This window comes from Leuresthes tenuis, unplaced genomic scaffold, assembly GCF_036924035.1.
Source record: "Leuresthes tenuis unplaced genomic scaffold, fLeuTen1.0.hap1 SCAF_11, whole genome shotgun sequence".
NCBI lineage: Eukaryota > Metazoa > Chordata > Actinopteri > Atheriniformes > Atherinopsidae > Leuresthes > Leuresthes tenuis.
Genome location: NW_027325365.1, coordinates 19511958 through 19533840, shown reverse-complemented (window position 1 = coordinate 19533840; position 21883 = coordinate 19511958). Strand labels below are relative to the sequence as shown.

Here is a 21883-nt window from a genome sequence, read left to right as displayed (position 1 = left end):
GTGTCTTTCTACCTTCAAATCCAACAATCGTTTTTTTTCCATGTGGCTCAATGATTCAAACATGGACATAGATGCAGCTCATAGGTCCAAACATGATGAAATTCTGCTTTTCACAGCTCATGTCAGCACCATGTTCATGAAATTAAGCCAGCTGAAAATCCTAGATGTGCTTGTTCCTCTAAATAAAACAGTTTCTCAAACTCAGTTTGATAGTTCTTCACTAGAGGAGATTGTCTTCCTGTCAACTTTGAAATTATTTAGTTAAAATCTATGGTGAGTGTACTCACTTCACAGTAGCTACTGGCTTGCATATAGATTTTTATACAGACTGGCTCATAACCTTGACACTTTTCAGTTTCCTCTTACTGTGTGTCAGAGATCGTCCCTTCCAAAACTGACTGTTGTCCAATACCTGCAGTGAGTTGTTGAGCAGAACTTAAACAGCAAGGATCTGTTTGTTATTTCTGTTGCTTCTTTGTAGCTAGACCACCTAAGGATGATATAATGAGATGTACATAAACCTCTCAATAGGATCCTTTTTGCGGCTTCAGAACAGCTTGAGAAGATAGCTTTCAGTGCTGTGGAAAAAAGTATCATGATAACAGAAGGCTTATCGTGAAAAATAAATGAAATGACAAAAAAGCAAGCAGACTATAGCCACACAATGTCTTTGGATGTTGTGCAAAATTACATGTATTGACTGGCCAGGCAGATAGAGAAGAATTTTCATCCCAATGCGTTCTAATACAAGGCTTTGTATCGGCATAGGCCGCAGTGCAAACTAGTGACAAATCTCTGTGCTTCAGTAGCTTTGAGTCAGATAAAAAGGGAAACATGGCAGAGCTATTTTCCTCCGACAGACAGCTGGAGGTGAAACTGTAACAGGAGGATTAAACCCCTTGACTGTCTATCTCTCAGCTGGCATGTAATAGCAGTTCTTAATTCTGTTTGCTAGCTGGGGACAGCCTGAGCGGTAATCATGTCAAACTCCACATACAGCATGTCGATGGGGGTCATTACCAAGCTGTGAGAGATCTGTCTGTACGTTCACAAAGTTACCTCAGTAATAGGTGCCATTACCCCAGCTGCTATCAGGATTACCCTTTAACAGCTCCCTGTTTCTGTTTGCATCCAGACCCGGCGCAGCCCTTCCTCAAGAGAAGCGGCCTCAGCAACGGCAACGCAAGTAACCTGGAGACCATTCTTGTCAGACGCTCCTCCACGCACGTCATAGTGCCGTGTCTTGTCACAGTGCCGGACGCAAATGTCACTCTCCACAGGGTTTGCACTCACTTTCTATAACAGCTGTTGAAGCTGTCAAGTGATGCTGTTGATGACTGTATGTGAGCTACTGAAATTAATAGTATTTTTATTCTTTAGGTTTTTCTGCAGTATCCAACAGTTGTGCAGATGAATGGCTCGAAGTGGGACAACAAACGAGGCTGGTCCATTCCCAGATATGTCATAGATAGTATGCAGCTGACCTTTGTTTCGTGTGTTGCCACACTGGAAGGCAAAGACTACTACTCTACCACCTACATCCTTCACACTGCAGGTGAAAATACGCTACGGACTATTTGTGATTACTCCAAAGGTTTAAAAAGATCCAGTCTCAGTTTCAGCATGAAATTGAGCAGATTTGCAAAGAATCATGTAAACCTTAACATTGGGAGTCACAAAAACACTCCTGCACCAGGAATCTAATTTGGATCTAATCTACATCTAATCTAATCCAATTTAGGAATCTAACTTGAAATTGAGTTCCCTTTTGTTGTAAGTGAACTTCAAAGACCCAGCAGTTCTTTTGCTATGAGGTGTGAGATCATTCACCTCTTTTTTCAGGGGACGAGAGAGAACTCATGATCATTGCTGCGGGCCAAAGGTAATAGCTACATCAGTCAGAGCAGAAACACAGTCCTTGCTCTGAACACTAATGGGGTGTTACAACAATCAGGCAATCCTAGTTTGCAGTACAGATATCACCATCGTAGTTATGCATTTTTTTAATTTGATTTCCAGCGACTGCAAAGCGAGATGTGTTCATTATCAGCACTGTTGGCCAGTGTCCAAAGCTTTCTTGTTTCTTCTGTCATATCTTTGATTGAGATTTCACTGTCTTCCACTTCGATTCCCCTCTGTGATTTGGCTTGACGCATGAATAGAAATAGGTCGAGGTTGTGACAGACTGCTTCTTTATAGTAGGATGATTTCTCTGGTCCAAAGGAAAACCATTTCCTCTGGTCCTGTTAGGAAGGAAAAACTGCTGACAATGTCACTATGACCTCTCTTGCTGTCTACCTCCCCCTTTTTCTTTTTCCCGGACAGGAACTCAGGTTAACGATGTCAAGCTGTTTCCTGAGGACTCAGTAGAGCTAATGGTGGGGGAGGCTCTCACCCTGAACTGCACAGCAACGGTGGAGTTCGACACTGGGGTGGACATTCAGTGGTCCTATCCTGGTAAACAGGTACTTAACAGATGTTGACACAAGGATTGCATATTGTAGAGGGTGTCTGGTAATACTCACAGCCTGTTTCTCCTCACCAGGCAAACAGGCAGGTGGAGATTAGTCCATATCGGGAAGCATTGTCACAAGCCACAGTGGCTGGCAGCGTCCTGACCATCCACAGTGTCAATGTCACAGACAGTGGGCCATACAATTGTAATGTCACCAGCATGGAAAAAACCCAGACCTTACAGACTATAGTCACGGTTTATGGTAAGTGCAGGGCTGCCAGCTTTATATCTATTCAAAACTGAGAAGCAAAAGCAAACTTGGTAATGTGTATAGCTGGCAGAAAGGAAGGGGCATGGCAGTTCCTGACCCTTCTAAATTAGTGATTGCTGAAAAAGCAAAAACACAAAACAAAGAAAATACTGAATGTTTGCCATGTACCATCTTTCTTTGGGTGTTTTGTACAAAAGATACTAGATTAGAACAGGATTTACATAAAACTACAAATATGTTTTTGATAATCCACAGAAGCTCTCAAACCTCTCTAAAAGTGTGTGTATTTGTGTGTGTGCGTGTGTGTTTGGCAATGTGGCATCTATAGAATCTCTCAAAACCACCATTTAAGCCCACAGTGCCGTGGTTGAGCGTTTGATGCTCAGACTTTGAGCTTCATGCATCAATCGGCAATTTATGTAAATAACCGAATGCCTTCAATTCCAGGTGAGTCATTCATCAACCTTGACTACAGAGAAGGACCTGTGGTGGAGGTAACCGATGGCCAGCAGTCATTCAAATTACAAGTAAATGTGTATGCGTACCCCACGCCTGAAACACAATGGTAAGATGAGACGCTTTGGTGTATTTGTTTAATGGGTTGGGAAATTTCCAAAAGCATATTTAGGCCCGACATAGCTGCAATTTAGAGATTATCTCGGGGGCAGAGCACCTGAACAGTGGCATATTTTCCACTGTAGCACCTGTGTGTGTCTTGTGTCCAGGTATAAAGACGGGCAGCTGATAAACACGAAAAGGATGGAGATGCACTCTAACCACTCTTTGGAGATTAAGGAAGTTTGTCAGGCGGATTCGGGGTTGTACACAGTGGTGCTGACGAACAGTGGCGCTATGCTGGAGGAGAGGCTCAACATCACGCTTGTTGTTAATGGTACGTGCATATTTGTTTGCCCTCAGTGCAAAATCCAGCAGATAAGTGCCTTAGACTAAAAGGTGTGATATGAGGAAAATGTCATTAAATTGAGATGCAATCTTTTTTTTTCTTTTGAAAGAGAATTACACACTTACATTTCATTTAGAAAAAAAAGGTGAACATTAAAAAAAAACAACTTCAATTTGTAATAGTCACGCTTGTGATAGATAACTCTCAAATCAACTGGATGAGACAACACCTGTCTTTCGTTTTACTAATCAGGATATAGTCACTATTACTTCCGACTAATGCAGCATACTATCTATAGAATAACAAATCCTGATTTAGATGCCACATCCCTGTCATATTGTTCATAAGGCTTACGTATAGTTCTCTTCCAGCTTGACGCATGCATTGCTCTGTGTCAAAACTACAAAACTCCTACATCACCAGCAAGGAAATTAAATCAAAATAATGTTATAAAGTTCACATTACCGAAAAGCAAAAACAGAGTGCTATGTTTACATTTGAACTAGGTGGGAAGCTGCTGTAAATGTGATTGTGTTTCATTGTTCATTAATTTCGTGTGCCGTTATTATTGTTAGCAAATACGTAAAGAGTGTTGCGTGCCGATTGTTTTTGGTGTGATGGCAGATGTCTAATGTAATTTTAGGGATCCCACACAGTGGAAGCACATTTGCTTCTGGGAATCTGGGAATGACAAAACAGAACATTAACAAACTTACCTCAGAGATGACAAGTTTTTTTCTCGTGTTCTGTACTTCCTACAGTTTCTTCTCACAGTTTGCAGCCATTTAAACTCATCAAAATTTGCCTGATTATAAATAGGAGGTTCAATTTCTCTATATATCTGTTGGCAACATTGTGTTATTAATGGACCGTCTCCTTGCAGTACAGTACAGTACACAAAGATTACACCAATCATTTCTGCCTGGATTAATCAATCGATTGTCTCTTTTGTTCCCCAGTTCCCCCACAGATTCATGGGAAAGAAGTGATAGATCCCTCCAGTCCATACCTCAGTGGCAGCAGCCAAATGCTAACATGTACTGCTTATGGTCTCCCTACTCCGAACATCACCTGGCAATGGAGGGCCTTGGATAGTCGCTGTGTTCTCAACAGCACACAAAGTCGACTGTAAGAAATACTTTTGGCCCTACATACATTCATTGAGATGGATATTTTTGTAAAATGTAAAATTTTTGTTGAAATGAACGGAGCAGAAAATCGGAGAGAAGTGAAATGCAGTGGGTGGAAAGTTATGTGGGACAAAAAAGAATAAAGAGAAGCGGTGGGTGTGAAACGATCCGCTGGTTCTGAGGGAAGAAGAGATTGAGAAAAATGATAGCAATGAGATGGTGAGGAAAGACAGCTGGAGGTGGATGAAAAAAGCAGACATAAAGAGGAAGGTAGGAGATGAATATATAGATGCTGAACAAGCTTCTTGTCTCTTGCTGTAATGTTGTGACTGCGACTCCTTGTCTGCCATGGTTCAACTCTCACACAGCAGTGTCACTAATGGACAAGCATGTGCGAACACAAAGAAGACACAAACACAGCACACATGGTCACAAACAGATTCATTCTAGTGTCAGACATGCATCTAAACCACCTGGGTGTAGCCATCAGGGTGCTTAATAGTGTGTACACACACACACACACACACACACACACACACACGGGGTCACGTAAATGCATAAATAAACACTAAAACACAAACACTAAGCATTGCCACAGCGTTTTTTTCTTACTGTTTCTCTTCTAAAAGGCACAACATGATATAATGGATTCTTTGGAGAACCATGTTAAGCTTTTCCTTATTTCTGTAAGCCTAATAGTCACCTCCCTCCACCATCTTCCCCCTAGGCTTAATTTTCTAATCCATAGCCGTTCTAATCTTTCTATGTGGGCAGGCGACATGAGTGCAGACTCAAGACTCAAATGTGTCCTTATAGGCTGTATACTCTGAAACACACAAACAGCAGCAGGTCGGCCTGAACTCAGGCTGTCCAGCCCATGCTCTTTCACACACACTATGTGTATCTAATGTGATATTTCATGGATCTGACTGATATAAAGTTGTTTTGACCTTTTCTTGTGGATCGGAATTGGATTTTCTTTTTTTATCTGTTCAAACATGCAGGACTTGTTTGGGTCTATCCTTTAAAGTTTAACACAGTTTTCATTGTGAAGAGTATATGATGAGGTAGACCAGTGGTCTTGTAGGAACCATGTGGCTTTTTGTTGTAAATACATCTGCTTACATGGTAATGCCACATGCAATATGCCATTTTGATGACAAACAGTAGTTCCTCGAGGGCCGCTGTCCTGCAGGTTTTAGATGTTTCCCTGCTTCAACACACCTTGATTCAAATCAATGTATCATTAGCAGGCTCGTGCAGAACTTAACAATCTTTTGAATGCGAACTATTTCAACTGAATCAGGTGTGTTTAAGGATTTAGGTAAATTAAGAATTTGGCATTTGGTGGCTGAGGTACTGATGCTGATATTTAGTTATACTGAATTTGAAGCTACATCCAGATAATTGGTTTAGCTTGGCATCAATTTAGAGGAACAAGTCTGCTTGGCTTTTCCCAAAGGTGAAAAGAGATCCAGCTGTGCAACCATAAACTATTGTTTCATGAATGCGAGTCCATGGACTTGTAGAAAATGTATAGAATATTTCTGAATGATCTTACCTGTTATCTGATGTTAGTTGTCTGTTTTCACTCTCCTTATTTGACAATGTCAGTATCTAGGTGGTAATATCAGTACCACTGGCCTAAATAAGTAATTATTCAAGTCTGATTGTATTTTACCACCTGTTATACTAAGCAGAAGTTAAACCCACTTTGAACATACTGTACACGACACACGTGATGGCTAACTCAGTCTGGGATAGGGGTGTTCAACTGATTAAAATGTTTCCTGGAACTATATCAGTTAATTAAATATCAAATTTGCTGAAAAATGACAAGATCTCAATTCTTGACAGTCAGTGGCTTGACATTTCCAATTCCATATTTGTACGACCAGATATACTTATGTCATTAGTTGCATTTCAACCAACTATACATAGAACTTAAACGGCCCAGGATTTTTTTCCAGGAGATAAAAGGTTATTTTAGTGCTGGTGCTGTTAAATGTCAATTGAAATCAACTCAAATGTTTCATTCTGCCCACTGCGGTCTTGGCACTACCATGTTGAGCCTGCAGTAAACCAGAAAGTTAACTGTAGCTGTAATAACTCAAATCAGAAGTGAAAGTGTCATTGCTCTAAATCACACCTTCATTATCATAACCACTGCTGCATCGTTGCCTACCGTAAAAGCGGTGGCGCCCTCCTCCATTAGAGAACAATATGCATGTTACACATTGCTGTAGGGTTTTGGGGGGAATTTGTGGTTCAGAGAATAAACACTGTACAAATACAATGTTTAATAAGTCTGGTTTAGCTTTTTAGCACGCCAACATTTCATCTGAGCTGATAAGCTGAGCACAAGGGGAGAGTCAGGATAATTTCTAGTCCATAAAATATCCAGAGGACACAATGTGTTTATTCCTTTATTACATATACATTTATCATCAAGTTTTCTTAAAAGGTTATAAGTGAAACTGGCTCCTCGTTACCTTCTCCTAATGTATGATAGTTGCCTTCAGGAGAGAATGCTAAACAAATTTCCATTTCATGTTTCATTAGCTCTTCTATGATGTTCACACTGCGGATTGTCATAAAATAAATGGATGTTTTTCCACTAGTTGCTAGGACACTTGATATAATTGCCTTGGCTTTGAGATCCAAGCTGATGAGCAAATCCATGAGTTGAAAAAAGAGGTTTCTTAAAGCCCCAGGATATGGCTTGACATATTATTGAATTCTTGCCCACCGTCCATTCTCTGCTGTACATATCAATGAAGGGAGATGTCATGAATGTGTCTGTGCTTCTCTCCAGGGCCCGAGAAGACACAAAGGACTGGAGTGATGAGATTGCAGACAGTCAGAATTGGCAGGACATTTACTCGCCAAACGCCATGAATGAAATTGAATTTATCGAAACGTCTGTTGCAGTGGTGAACAGTCAGGAAAAGGTTAATCAAAACTTATTGCTTTTAACTTTTCTGTAAAAAAAAGACCAGCTTTTTTTTTTTATACTATAAGATCCCAATGTGGCTATGTGAATGTAGACAAAAAGGAACGGGATATGATTTGGACAGAACCCAGAAAAGATTACATTTATGTAAGTGGACTCATCCATGAACTGTGATGTTTTTATGTAATATCCCAAATTCTGAGCTCCATAACAGAATTTGTCAATCGAGAGCCATTTCCTCTGCAGAAATATTTAGAACAGTCTTCCTCTGCAGACTTCCTCTAAGGATTGGTTATAAACACATCCAAAAACACGCACACACACGAGGGGCACATGCACACATGTGAGCGCTAAAAAGCCACTTCCATAAGAGGAATTCATCACAATCACGCGCACCCATTTTTTTCAGTCACACCTGAGCAGTAAATCTGGTTTGTGTCAGCTCACAAAGAATTACATGTCATGCGAGCAGTTTTCATTGCCTTTTAGAAATAGTCACTTTCCCTCCCAGGGAATTTAACTCATTCTCCTTTTCTCCCCTAACAGATAATAAGCAGGCTTCAAATTCGCAACGCCAGTGTTTCCGTCGTGTACAAGTGCTCTGCTGAAAACAAAGTGGGCAAAGATGAGCTGCAGATCAACTTTTATGTAACCAGTAAGTTTGTCGAGGTACATCTTACACAAATACAAAACACGAAATTTGTATGTTTAAATGGAGTGCTTTAGGCATTTTTCTATAGAAGTCACAGAATTCAGTAAGAATGAGCAAAGTAAGCAGTAAATCCAAAACCTGCCCAACAAAAAAACTATCAATCTCGCCCACTTTATAAAAAGAAACATATATATATATATATATATATATATATATATATATATATATATATATATATATATATATACATATATATATGTACATATAGGAATCTCTGATGGATTTAGTATGGGATGTCCCTGTAATATTTGTATAATACTTTCTGTGGAAAGGAGCTCCAGCCACTCTTCATTAACAAAATAATTTTGATCAGAACAGTGGTTTAAAATGCCAAACATTATGAGGCCAAAAAAAGAAAGAAAATCAAATTAAATGAAAAACATCCACAAAGAGTTCCACGTGGATGTGACCAACTCTTACTGCCTGATAATACAAGCAGCCCTCATATAACTAAGAATGAAGTTGACCTCGAGGTTATCCTCAGTAAGCAGCACCAATAACATTACACTCTCTACTGTTTCAATGGAGTGCTCAAAACAAAGACTGACTCAATCTGCATTTCACGAATAGATGCCACTGGTTTTAAGTGAGAATCCTTTTATAGTTGTTGTATTTGGATGAATTTATCTTTGAAAGACTGCATTTCATCATTGTGCATTGCAAAGCTTTACTTTATAGCCCTACTCTCTTATCCTCAAAGCCATCCCCATGGGCTTCAGTGTCGATGTTCATCCGTCTGAAAATCCCCTGGAGCAGGAGAATGTGTCTCTGTGCTGCAAAGCTGACAATTGCTTCTACGATCAGCTGCAGTGGTACCGCCTCAACCCCCAAGCCCTGCTGGATCAGCAGGGTAAGCACCAGGAGCTGGACTGCGGGAGCGCGCACTTCAACTCTACACCGCTTCAGGGCCAGTCCTCCTTCCAGGAGCACTCCAACCACTGGGTCTTGCATTTCAACATTGAATCCATACGGCTGCAGGATGAGGGACATTATGTGTGCAAGGCTCAGAGCAGACACAGGGAGGAGAAACAGTGCCTGTTTAGATACATCACTGTCAAAGGTGAGGTAAAAAGAAAAAGAGAGATGAAAGCCCCAGACACGGAGATACACATAACACCCAGCACATAAAATAGTCACTTTAACCACAGGTAATTATAGAGCAAGGCTTAAGCCTCGGCAGTGGAAACACACATGGGTCGCAGCAGCGTAGCCATCGCTGAGATGCTGGAGGCTGACAATTACGCACACTTACAAAAAGATGCCCACACAACTCAGTATCCACACCCACACATGATGGAGAGAGTACCTGGTGTTTGCACAACATAGATATGTAATGGCAGAAAGCGGAGCAGAGATGTCTCAAAGCAGAAATGCACAGACAATTTCAGGCTTCATTCATGTTGTGTGCTGAACAACCATGCATCAGTGCTTTGAGGACAGATGCACATTTTAAAGTTTTTTTTCCCTACATTTTTGGCCGTTTTCAGTCATTTACTTATATCATGTACATTTATAGTTCTTGGGTGGAACTGTTCACATCAGCTCTGACAAGTCATAGTTGTCATTATACTTTCTCCCTCCCGACTTCTGTTTCCATCTGTAGCCCTGGAGGCACCTCGGTACAAGCGCAGCCTCACCAATCAGACGGTGAATGTGACCGAGTCTCTGCGGATGGAGTGTGATGTGGAGGGCAGACCTCTGCCCTTTCTCTCCTGGTTCAAAGACAACCAGCCGCTCCACCAAATGTCAGGTGAATAAAAATGCCCACACAGGTGATACACATAGCTGCACAACTGTGCTGCTGCCCACCAGTCGACTTAGCAGCCACATATGCAGAGAGAAACTCCCACACAGCAGCAGTAACTCAGAATGTTTACTCCTATGGAATACCATTAGGCAGGACTTGTATCTTACTTGAGCTTATCCATCTTGTGTAAACTTCAGAGAAAAGACTAGAAACAATTCTCAGAAACAATCTACTTTCAATATATGTTGCAGTACATTATGATGAATGTCAGTAGAGCTATTAAAGAAACAACTTGGAAACACATGCTGCCACACAACCACACTCATGCTACTCAAGAAATGTCTCACACAGAACAAGAGACAAGAATGTTTGTACAGAATTTGCTGCACACCCATAAAACTCAAATAAAACCCTGTCGGCCAACTGATATGAGTCATTACCTTTCTCAGTGTGGGACATTTCTAAACATCTGAAGGAGATGAGGGGGCGGGCTGTGTCAGCACGGGTCTGAGTGAAAGCCAATGCCCCAGGTTCACTCAGCCAGGCTGCTGGGACACATGGCCCGACAGATAGAATGATGTGATGATAAATTAGCTCTACAGACTGAAATGTGTGACAAGAATCCAAAGAAATGTTTTGGAAAATGATGCTGAATTTATGACATGAGAGGTGAGGAAGTTGAGCCGAGTCACAGCACATTTTGCAGAGGGAGTGTCACTAATCCCGAGTTTCCCCCCGCAGGGATCCAGCTGCAAGACTCAAACCGCACGCTGAGTATCCAGCGCGTCAGAGAAGAGGATGCTGGAGTTTACACCTGCACAGCCTGCAACAAGCGAGGTTGTGTCAACTCCTCAGCAGCCATCAGGGTCATCGGTGAGACATTGCAACCCACATACACACACACACACACACACACAAGCAAACTATCAAGTGCACTTTGGCCTGAAATCGCAGTCTCCCTAACAAGCATGTATTCACCCAGAAATGGGCGGATGCCTCAGATTTTGCTGCAGCTGAAGTTGTGCTTATGGTTATGTACACTATTTTACAATCAAATCAAATTCACTGACTGCTCGGACATTTTGTATTCAGAATGAATAATTGAATGGCTTTGCTGGATGTGGTTTCATGATGAATGGCTAAAATGAGTGAATGTCTGCTGAGCACATTGATTCGAGCACAAGATTTAAGGAGCTGTGGCAAATACTTTGTAACACAGCACCCTCTGTAGTTGGGACAGAGGGATAGAATGGAGGGGTTTTTGTGTAGTTTTCAAACTTTGGCAATTAAAAGTGACTTTCTTTCTTCGCTTTCTTCTTTGTGTTAAGGTTCAAGTGACAAGGCCAATGTGGAGATAGTAATACTCATCGGGACTGGAGTCATTGCCGTTTTCTTCTGGGCCTTGCTCATCCTCATCTTCTGTAATGTGAAACGGGTCAGGGGACATCACTTTTTACCTTTTGCTCTTATCTGTGTGAAAGGAACCGGCAGGCTGTGATTGAGGCACCTTGACCTCTGGCATCCAGCATGTCAGTGTGGATCTTAGCCCAAACACACAAAGAGAGTTACTGATATCTGCTGAATGGGAGTCTAATCAGTCATTTACTGCTATTAGACCTATGGCAAGAATGTTCATAACAAAGTTCCAGATACTTTTTGAATTTCCTCATCTAGGCATTTATGATATTAGCAACAATTTGCAGGGCGGTGCTATCATTAACAAATTAAACTTGAGATGGGCTTTTTATACTCTCACTTACAATAGCTCAATCTTTTTGTCATCTGACATTTTGTTGATCAAATCCCTCTATAGGTTTGTCAAAAACAACAAACTGTTGCAGTCGATTAAAGGCATGATCTAAAAGCGTTTTATTAACCACAGATTGTGCTTTCAGAAACCCAACTTTTCAGAGTTCTGAAACAGATTAAGCTATAAGGAGGTGGCCTTTGATGGCCTTCAACTTATTGCCTTTGATAGACCTGTCTAAATAATTGTTCTGCACTGCTTCAAGTACTCAGAGATAATTCTATAAAAGCAAAATGGAAATGAGCAGGATAAGCTCACGAGTGCCTTGATGTATTTTCCACATAATTGTAACATAACAAATTAGAGTGTGGGCTGTCAAGTCACATGAAAATAACTGTTTCCCAGCTGAATAGCAGGCAAATAATCAATGCTGGATGAACTATTGTAAAAACTGTCAACATCTTAGAAGATTTAACCTTAAATCTGACAATAATTTATTTTCAACTTATCTTGAACAATAACCAAAAGTCCTTCCCAAATATCTCTTTCACACAAAAGAAAACATAATGAAAATGGCCCTTATAACTACATTTCAACAAGCATTTCTTTGACAACACATATAATAATAGCTCTGTGAATTATATTCCCTACTCTCAGAAATCAGCTAGAACACAGATGTATTTCATTTGATCAAATTCACAATTTTTATGCATTATATAGTATATTAATACTTTTAGTTCTATTTGCCAGCCAATAAAATGTTGTTGTTTTTTTTAAAGCATAACTGTAAAAGCAATGAAATCCCCCTTCACAGTTGGACCATAAACAGTCACATTGACAAAAACAGCTACAGCACATTGAACTACAACCCACAGTATATTTCCAGCTTGTATAACAAGTCTATATTCACACAGGATGTTATGCTATATGTATGTAACAGTGATCTGAGGAGTATTTTGAATCTTTTAGTCGATTATTATATATGGGACTCATTACTCATCATCACGTCTTGTCCCAAACCCCAATAAGCCACCAAAAAGCATTCATTTTTGGCAATGCAGGGGAGGAAGCTAATAAGCCAATTAGCTGCACATATCTTAAAGAGTATGTAAGCATATGTTCAAAATTCTCTCCAGTCCTTATCACACATTGGTTAAATGCGGCCATGTCATTCAAGCCAATGACGTCCTCAAGTGAAAATAAAAACAGCCCAAAAAAATCTTTAAAAAAAACCAGCACTTTCTAAATGAATCTTGATGCAAGTGAAAACATCTAGGCTGCCATTTCACTGTACTCCAGCAAAGAGCACTGTCTACATTTAGATTTGATTATCGTAGGCACAAGTTGTCTCTGCCAGTGACAAGCAGGTTAGAAAGGTCAGCGGCTGTGATGGTAGAAACAGATGTAGGCTTGAGTGCTTCAAAAAAGAGAAACAGCAAATGCTGTGTTTATGTCTAAATGGGACATAAACACACATATATATCTATATAGATATTTACATATATATCAAGTTTATAATATATATAAAAAATCCACAAATTGTCAGTATGAGTCTACAAACATTCTTAGAAGAGAAAGGCTTTCTCTGTGTGCCATGAGCAGCTAGTATTAGTCTAGTTTCATTTCAATGTTCTAATGCATGGTCCTACTTTAGAATAGTCATCTGTAAAAAAGCAGACATTTCCCCATATATGCTTTCTCCTCAAGACCACTGTGAACAGCATGCTGCCTGTCCATCATCTTATAATCTCAAGCTCAGTACCCTGTCAGTCAAACACGCACAGACCTCTTCTATAACTTTACTTTCTATTTGATAAAAGCCATTAAACATACACTAAAACAGTTAATCAACATATTTTTGCTAACTATTTGTTGCTTTCAGCTGAACTTTTCCCCTGTAACCTGTTCTACTCGCTGTGCTCATATCTGTGCTCCTCCAGCACTTCCTTCATCAGATTCGCTGTCATTCAACCCATCCTGATCTCTGACACCCTCACCTTGCAATAAGTCCTGTTCCTCTAAACTGCAGGTTAACCCAGCAGACATAAAGACAGGCTATCTGTCAATCATAATGGATCCGGGGGAGGTGCCACTTGATGAACAGTGCGAATACCTGCCCTATGACTCGTCACAGTGGGAGATCTCAAGAGACAGACTCCAACTGGGTGAGCAACTCGAAAAAGTAGGATAGAAAAAAAAGGATGGAAGGGTGGTGAAGTGGCATATTTGATGGAAATGTGAGTGTGTGTGTGAGGATATATACAGATATATATATATATATAAGGATGTGTGAGAGTGAATAGATGGATGAAACTAAATTATTTTTCCATTTCCATAATACATAATAGCCTGAGTTTGGATCGCAGCCAGCTGTGCAGAGAGCTGCCAAGTAGAGTGCTAATGTGTTCATTCCCAGAACAGCCCTTAAAAAAACGCCCAGAGGAAAAGCATCTGTTTTGCAACAGCAACTTATGGAAACATGTTGTTTTCCTCTTCCTTGTCTGTGTGGACTTTGTGTGCATTTACCTTTTTGCAAATGTGTTCTATCAAAACTGTTTATGTACTCCAGTGAGACTAAAACCAATCTGGATAATTACTCTCCGCCCCCCTCTCTGCTTTCTCCTGACATAGGAAAGGTATTAGGCCATGGTGCCTTCGGAAAAGTAATTGAAGCATCCATCTACGGCATCAACAAGAGCAACAGTTTGGACACAGTGGCTGTCAAGATGCTGAAGGGTGAGATTCTGCGTTGTTTATATATTGTATGTTATGTATTGTATTCTTTATGTGAATACTGATTAAACACATCACTGTCTGTGCTAACAACTTCACCAAAAGTTACTTTGAGTCAGCTGGATCTGAAGTGTTGGTTGTAGAGGTTACCCTCCCTATAGACAAAGGCTGATGACTCACAAAGCTTGTGCTATTGAAGACATATTGGTTTGAATCATTCCCAACAACAAAAGGAAAATCTGGGACAGCATTTTGTAAATGGAACAGATAAAGACTCGACACGTAGCCATAGTGATGTTACCTGTTGGTTTGTTGACTATGGTTTTAAAGCCGTACATTCAGCATTTTAGCTGTTGCTTTCTTGTTTCTCTGAAATAAATCATTACAAAAAAGGTGGACCTGACCAGCTAGCAATGAGAGAAATAAGTCCTTTTTTTTTTGTCTCATAGAATTCTTTACATCTTCAGACTTCTTTTAGTGAGTGTGGGAGATGCCACCTGCTGGCCAATGGATAGAATGCATGTTCAAGGCTCTTCTGGACTGGCTTTATTTTTCAGATGTTATAAATGAGAAAGATTAGATCAAAGTTGAACTCTTTGAGAAAAACACATAATGTCTAAACAGTGGTTGCACATTGTGCTGCATGCTGGAGGAAGGATCATCGCTTGGGGCTGCTTTGCTGCCTCAAAGCTTGGACGTCTTGCAGTCTTTGAGGATGCAGTTTACATGACGCACAGGACAGCCTTGGTGATAATGTTTTGCAGCAGGCATCAATAGATTGCTCTGTGTTTAAAAAGTAAAACCATGTGTATGTAATTTATGTCAACTTGTGTTTGTCTACAAAATGTCAGATCATATTTCATGAATTGTCACTGCAAAAAAAAAAGGATTTACAAACTTTTTCTCACAACTGTTTGATGACAATAGCTCACCGTTTGGGTATGTTTTACAGATGGAGCCACAGCCAGTGAACACAAAGCCTTGATGTCAGAGTTAAAGATTCTGATTCACATTGGCAATCATCTGAATGTGGTGAACCTGTTAGGAGCCTGCACCAAACCAAACGGTGAGTCAGCAGATTTGCATGGTTCACACTTCAATGTATATGTAAGACTGTAGTTTTAAAGTGTAATCATAGTGTTGGTAGAGGCTAGTCACAAACTCCAAATTGACGGACTGAATAAACAAGATATTATGCAATTTCAAATGTGTATAAAATTATGTGAACACCATAAGAAAAAAAAAAAGAATATTGGATTGGCTGTCTTGCCTCTGTAATAGGATTTCAGGCTTTTTTTCGAATATGGAGATATTGTTAGCATTATGACTCCTTTGGAGCCTTACATTTGTCTATTTGTTCTGTTCAGAGAGAAATTCCTCTTCGTAAGAAGTGTTTACATAATTTTGTCCCCCCCCTGTGTAGCTTTCATCTCTTTTGTAACAGCTAACCAAATGAGAAGTAAAACAGATACCTTTTGTTTAAAACTATACATGAATTTGACCTGCAGAGCACATTTTTGAGGGGGGGTGGGGGGCAGTTACATCTGAAAATGTTTATCCTAAATAAAAGCAACCAGGCAGATAGACTCAGGCAGGAAATACTCGAGCTGAAATGTGGCCCATTACTATTCTGGATATGGTGGGAGGAAAGAAAGAATGAGCTCTTAAACAAGAAGCAGAAATCACTGTCATGGTTGATAATATGGAAGCAACGTGGCAATGTGTGCTGACACAGCTGTAGGCTTCTCAAGCATAATTCCTTTAAACAAAAGAAAAGAGCTGACATTTGAAACATCTGTATCACCAGGTCCACTGATGGTGATAGTGGAATACTGCAAGTATGGGAATCTTTCCAACTTCCTGCGAGCCAAGAGAGAGTTCTTCCTTCCCTACAGGGTATCAAACCACAGTAGAACCTGAAGCCGTCTCTACACTTTTTTTGTGTTTGCCTGCGATGGCACTTTTTAATTTTTAATTTATTTTGCCCCATATTTCTGTGATTGCTTTGTACCCTTTATGTAATTTGTGCTCACGAATTCTGTCAGCTCTGACACACGTATTTTGTAACTCTGTATTTCGTATTGATTGTGGAGATGATGCATCAGACGGTTTCCCTCTTAGGATCGTTCTCCGAAAACCCAGAGCCAAGTGAGGCGGATGATTGAAGCGGGTCAGATGGACCAAAGAGCTCGGCAGCCTCCCCCTGCATCCTCCTCCCCACTCAGCAGTCCTCAGAATGCGTCATCCAAGGCGTCCAATCAGAATCCCACGGTGGAGAAAAGTGAGTCATTTTTTACATCATGAGGGTGAATTATTTCACTCACAGTTCAACAATGAAATCTTGTTTTCTTTCATGACCACCCGCGTCCAATCTTTTATTCCCTCTCCAGTGGAGGACTTGTGGAAAACCCCGCTGACGATAGAAGATTTAATTTGCTACAGTTTCCAAGTGGCTCGTGGGATGGAGTTCCTGGCCTCTCGAAAGGTTAATTTATAGCACTACTGTCAACAATTAGCAAATAAGCTGTGGTGAGCAGAGGTTGGCTTCAGAGGCAGTGGGTCAGAGTCTGGATCACTGATGTGGGGGTTGGCTGCGGTAGGGAGGGTCGTCTTGTAATCTTCATCAGTTTGATAACAGCAAGTGCAGTCCATTTACTATTCAGCTTTTTTCAGTCTCTTTATAACCATTCATGTGACTATTGGGCCACAATTTAATTCTATGCCATTATTAAGGTTAAGAATATTTAGCAAGAGTAAACAGTAGAAATGAATAACTGAAATAAATTACAAGACTATCAATTAGCACAGTGATCCTCTTGGATGCTTTGAAAGTGCCGTTGATAGACAAGTGACGGTACGATGAAATGCATCAGCGAAGAGAGAAAATATTAGAAAATATACTTCAGAAAACGAAACAATAAATACAGAATGCACGTTTGGATTGAAGTTTAAATGAAAGATTAAATGGCAGTTTATGGTCTCATAATGTATTTGATTGTCTCTCCCAAATGTTAGCTGTAACTTACCTTAGTTTTCCAGTTAGAGCTGGTAAAATTTTTTTAGTTTTTTTTAAGTGACAATGTTAACAATGCAGCAAAATGACAAAAGTATCTGTTTAAGTATCAAGGTATGAAAACTAAGTTTCTGCGAGTGCACCACTTGACTGATTTTAGAGAAATCATTGCTATTTTTGCTTCTGTGAAGAATTGTTGCACTCCTTTAAATGATAGAATCTTTTTTTATGTATTCATAATCGTTTTTAAGCTTTGAAGGTGTCTTTTTGGGTTGGGCCTATAACAGCACGACTGGCTATTTTCAGCATATTCACTAACCAATAAAGAGAGTTAATTCATTACAGTATGTCTTATACAATAAAACAAAAGTGTAAAGGCAAAGTTGCTCCACTTAAAGTAACAACAACCCAAAACTAGTAAAATCCTCAATGCACTACCAATTTATCATACCACATTATTCATACCACCATTAAATGGAGGACATTTTTCACCAGTAAGTTCTGTTCTTTAAAAAACTTTTACCTGCAATCTTCTGATTACACACATAATTTCTAGCGTGTTCTTTTAGTGCGTGGCATAAGCAATGAAAAATGTGTTTCGTATACTAAATCACACAACTTCTAATTGACTCAGTCTTTCAACAGGTTATCACATTTCATACACAGTATATATATAAGTTATGTTAATTATTATTGTTACTTGTATGTAAATGATATTGTGCTGGTTCATTGTTGGCAATGTATTATTTTTAATTTAAAGTTTTAATAGGCAAAGTAAATCTCATCATAACATGGATTCATAGGAATAAAAAGTACAATATGTCACACAGTGATTTTCTGCAGTAGTAATCAGAAATTGTGTGTTTAGTTTGGTGGACAGATGGTTTGGTTGTAGTATTATGCGGAATAAAACAGTCATGAATCAATAATAATAGGAATATGAGTCAAATTGGATAAGATTAAATCAAGATATTATCTAAAATCAACCATTAAATTTAAAAAATAAACTGAAACTGTGAACTGATTTTTCTAGCATCCAGTTACTGGAGAGATTTGCCAAGTGTCCTTTTCACAGTTACTGGATTGTTTCAGTTTGTCAGTGTGCTGATTTGATTCTAATGAACATCAAAACGTGCTTTTGAAAAATATTTATTGTCGTGTTTTAGGAAAACACTGATACGGGGAGGTATACAGCCTGCCACAGTCCAGCTCAAATGAGATTCAATGTGACTGATGAAATTAATGGTAGCCATTACTGCTAATGAGTATCGGAGTGAGGCTTAAAGCAGACAGATTGACTTTAAATGACTTCCCCAAAACACTCCCGACTTTAAAGGCACATTTACATGACAGCTTTGAGAAAGATGTTGGACACCTGCAGAGATGCCACATAGCCCAGCCTGGCTGTGACATAACAGAGACACACACCCGCACACACAAGTACAAACACACTGTCACACTCTAAGCGGACTGATTGTCAAATAGCAGGGATGTTATTTACTGCCTCCAAATTGTATGTGAAATTCACTCATCGGAGGGGAGAAAGTGCATACGGCGCATTGCAAACACTTCCACACACATGTGCACACGCAGCCGTCTGCAGGGTAATGATGCATGTGTGTGTATCAACAGTGTATCCACAGAGACCTGGCGGCCCGGAACATTCTCCTGTCAGAGAACAACATTGTAAAGATCTGTGACTTTGGTTTGGCCAGAGACATATACAAAGACCCCGACTACGTCAGGAAAGGCAACGTATGACCCCCCCACCCCCACACATACACACACACACTTGCTTCAGCACCAGCTAAACTCCCAGATTATTATCTATCTGCCACTGGGAGACATCAAACTAAGTTTTTTTGTTTTTTCAAACCACCCAAATAGCGATTAGATTTAAGGCGACGTCCTTTCTGTTTGTGTCATGCATAATCTGACTGCTGTTTTGATCTTCTCTCAGGCTCGCCTGCCTTTAAAGTGGATGGCTCCAGAGAGTATCTTTGACAAAGTGTACACCAGCCAGAGTGATGTGTGGTCTTTCGGAGTCCTTCTCTGGGAAATCTTTTCACTCGGTAAATTTTTTTTGAGGACAGTGATTTTGTTCTGAGAGGAGCCATTTCAATAAAATCTGTGTTTCAAAGTGTCTATAAATGTCTGTTTCTGCCAAACACATTTAAGAATTTATTCTGCTTTAGCTTTTAGAAGCTCAGTAAATATCCATCACTTTAATCCAAATACAGAAAGCCTTTTTTTCCCCCCACTACACCTGACATGTGCATTAATGTGTTACCTTCTCCTTTTGAACACTCAGGTGCATCTCCTTACCCAGGAGTGCAGATTGATGAGGACTTTTGTAAACAGCTGAAAGACGGTGTCAGGATGAGAGCACCAGAGACCGCATCCCCTGAAATGTAGGTATTCATTTTCTTTCTTTCTCCTCCACATTCTGAGGGAAAATAGGCCTTCCCTATAAAATAGGACTCGTAATGCTGAATCCTTTTATCTTATCAAGTGCAAATTTGCTCATAAATGTCAATCAACTGACAACCACATTTGGGAAATGAGACAGGATCAAATTGGTCTAAGAAGCCTGTTGCTCTTGTTGTGACTGTGCTGCCCTCTACTGGCAGATACGGCATCATGCTGGCCTGCTGGCACGGCGAGCCCAAAGAGAGGCCGACGTTTCCAGCTCTGGTTCAGATCCTGGGAGACCTGCTGCAGGACAACAGTCTACCTGTAAGTTTCATAGAAGAGGGAACAACTTCTAAATCTATTGTCACTGAACAGACACTTCAGGGATTGTTCTGTGTCTGAGTTTTTGGGTCTTGGTGTTCTTCTTATTCCCAACAGGATGGAAAGGATTACATCCCTCTGAACCACTCGCAGAACTCAGAAGATGACGGTTTCTCGCAGGTTTCATCACGTCCTGCATCTGAGGAAGAACTGAGATTGGCTTGCAACACTTTGCCCACAAGGTACAGACACGTCTTCTTCCTTTCCTTAAAAACTATAAAAATTGATGTGGAAGAAGCGGAATGTGGGAGGCCCACCATTTAACTGTTTTTTTTTTTAATTGTAAAAAAAGAAAAAATTCCAGTTCATGATCAAGATCTATAAGGGAAGCCAAAACCAGACATAACTCAGGAATCATTTTTGTTCAACCCAGTCAAATGAAAAACAAAATAAATCCAGGAAATAAATAACAATATATGTTTTTTAATTTGAAATAGACTAATGCTTCATTCTTTGCTTTTTTAAAGAGTATTAACATTGATTGTAAGGTCTTAAAATGTGATAAATGCAACCTCAGATGAACCAGTCTTTGCAGGAGTGGACGTCCTATCATGGTCAACCCAAGGGCAGATCACGTAATGCTGAGATGAATACCTAAAAACCCAAGTGGGACATTTCAGACTGTACAGGCCTCAGTTGTCATGTTTAATGTCAAAGTTCATGACAGCACAAGTCGTAAAAAAAAATCTATCCAAGGGTGGCTTGTTTTGGAGGTTTGCCAGGAATAAGTCTCTTCTCTCTAAAAACAACATGCTAGCACAGCTTTGGTTTGCAAAGCTACATCTGAACCAAATACAAGACATCTGTAACAGAATCCTTTGGACAGATTTGAGATATTTGGCCCTAACGTATAGCACCTGTTGGCAAAAACCAAACACAGCACAAACACCTACCAACTGTCAATCAAGATGATTTGGGCTTGTTTTGTTGCTAAAGGCCTGGGTACTGTATAGTCTTCAAGTTGACCACAGGCTCCTCTGTATACCAAAGTGTTGTAGAGTCAAATATGAGACCAAATCCATCCGACAGCTGAAGCTTGGCCCAATCGGGTCATGCAATAGGACAATGGTCCCAAACACAGCAGCAAATCTACTACTGCACTAGTTCATTTAAGTTCAACTATCCTGCCTCATTTGTGGTTAATTACTGTATTCCAGCATTTTACCAGCATTATATAAAAAACTATTGGTCATAAGGATTCATTAAAAAAAAAAAGTGAGCTCAGACAGGTTCTAAGACTCCAACTTGCAGTTAACTTGCCTGTGCTTCATAATCTCAAACAAGCTTAAATTGACAGCGCCTGCTTTGACATTTGGACTGATCCACGCTTATTACTCACAGGGACAACACAATGAATGTCACATTAAAGCAAGGCGTGCCAGCACAAAGGAGCTTAGTGAGGAAAGAGAAAAAGCAAACTCTTTA

General features: G+C 40.0%; 1 protein-coding gene across 1 annotated transcript in view; it reads left to right on the top strand.

Annotated features, from left to right (window-relative positions):
• flt4 (fms related receptor tyrosine kinase 4) overlaps positions 1–21883 on the top strand; it is a 47787-nt gene that overhangs the window by 23599 nt on the left and 2305 nt on the right. The window contains exons 4-27 of the mRNA XM_072395975.1: positions 1136–1281; positions 1393–1555; positions 2326–2465; positions 2546–2717; positions 3174–3291; positions 3452–3618; positions 4590–4758; positions 7576–7711; positions 8260–8368; positions 9126–9485; positions 10029–10175; positions 10914–11045; positions 11501–11607; positions 13949–14084; positions 14551–14655; positions 15605–15718; positions 16460–16548; positions 16774–16933; positions 17043–17137; positions 19298–19420; positions 19626–19737; positions 19977–20076; positions 20296–20401; positions 20516–20640. Of these exons, the coding sequence (XP_072252076.1) occupies positions 1136–1281; positions 1393–1555; positions 2326–2465; positions 2546–2717; positions 3174–3291; positions 3452–3618; positions 4590–4758; positions 7576–7711; positions 8260–8368; positions 9126–9485; positions 10029–10175; positions 10914–11045; positions 11501–11607; positions 13949–14084; positions 14551–14655; positions 15605–15718; positions 16460–16548; positions 16774–16933; positions 17043–17137; positions 19298–19420; positions 19626–19737; positions 19977–20076; positions 20296–20401; positions 20516–20640 (3331 nt within the window). The remainder of the gene's footprint in view (positions 1–1135; positions 1282–1392; positions 1556–2325; positions 2466–2545; positions 2718–3173; positions 3292–3451; positions 3619–4589; positions 4759–7575; positions 7712–8259; positions 8369–9125; positions 9486–10028; positions 10176–10913; positions 11046–11500; positions 11608–13948; positions 14085–14550; positions 14656–15604; positions 15719–16459; positions 16549–16773; positions 16934–17042; positions 17138–19297; positions 19421–19625; positions 19738–19976; positions 20077–20295; positions 20402–20515; positions 20641–21883) is intronic.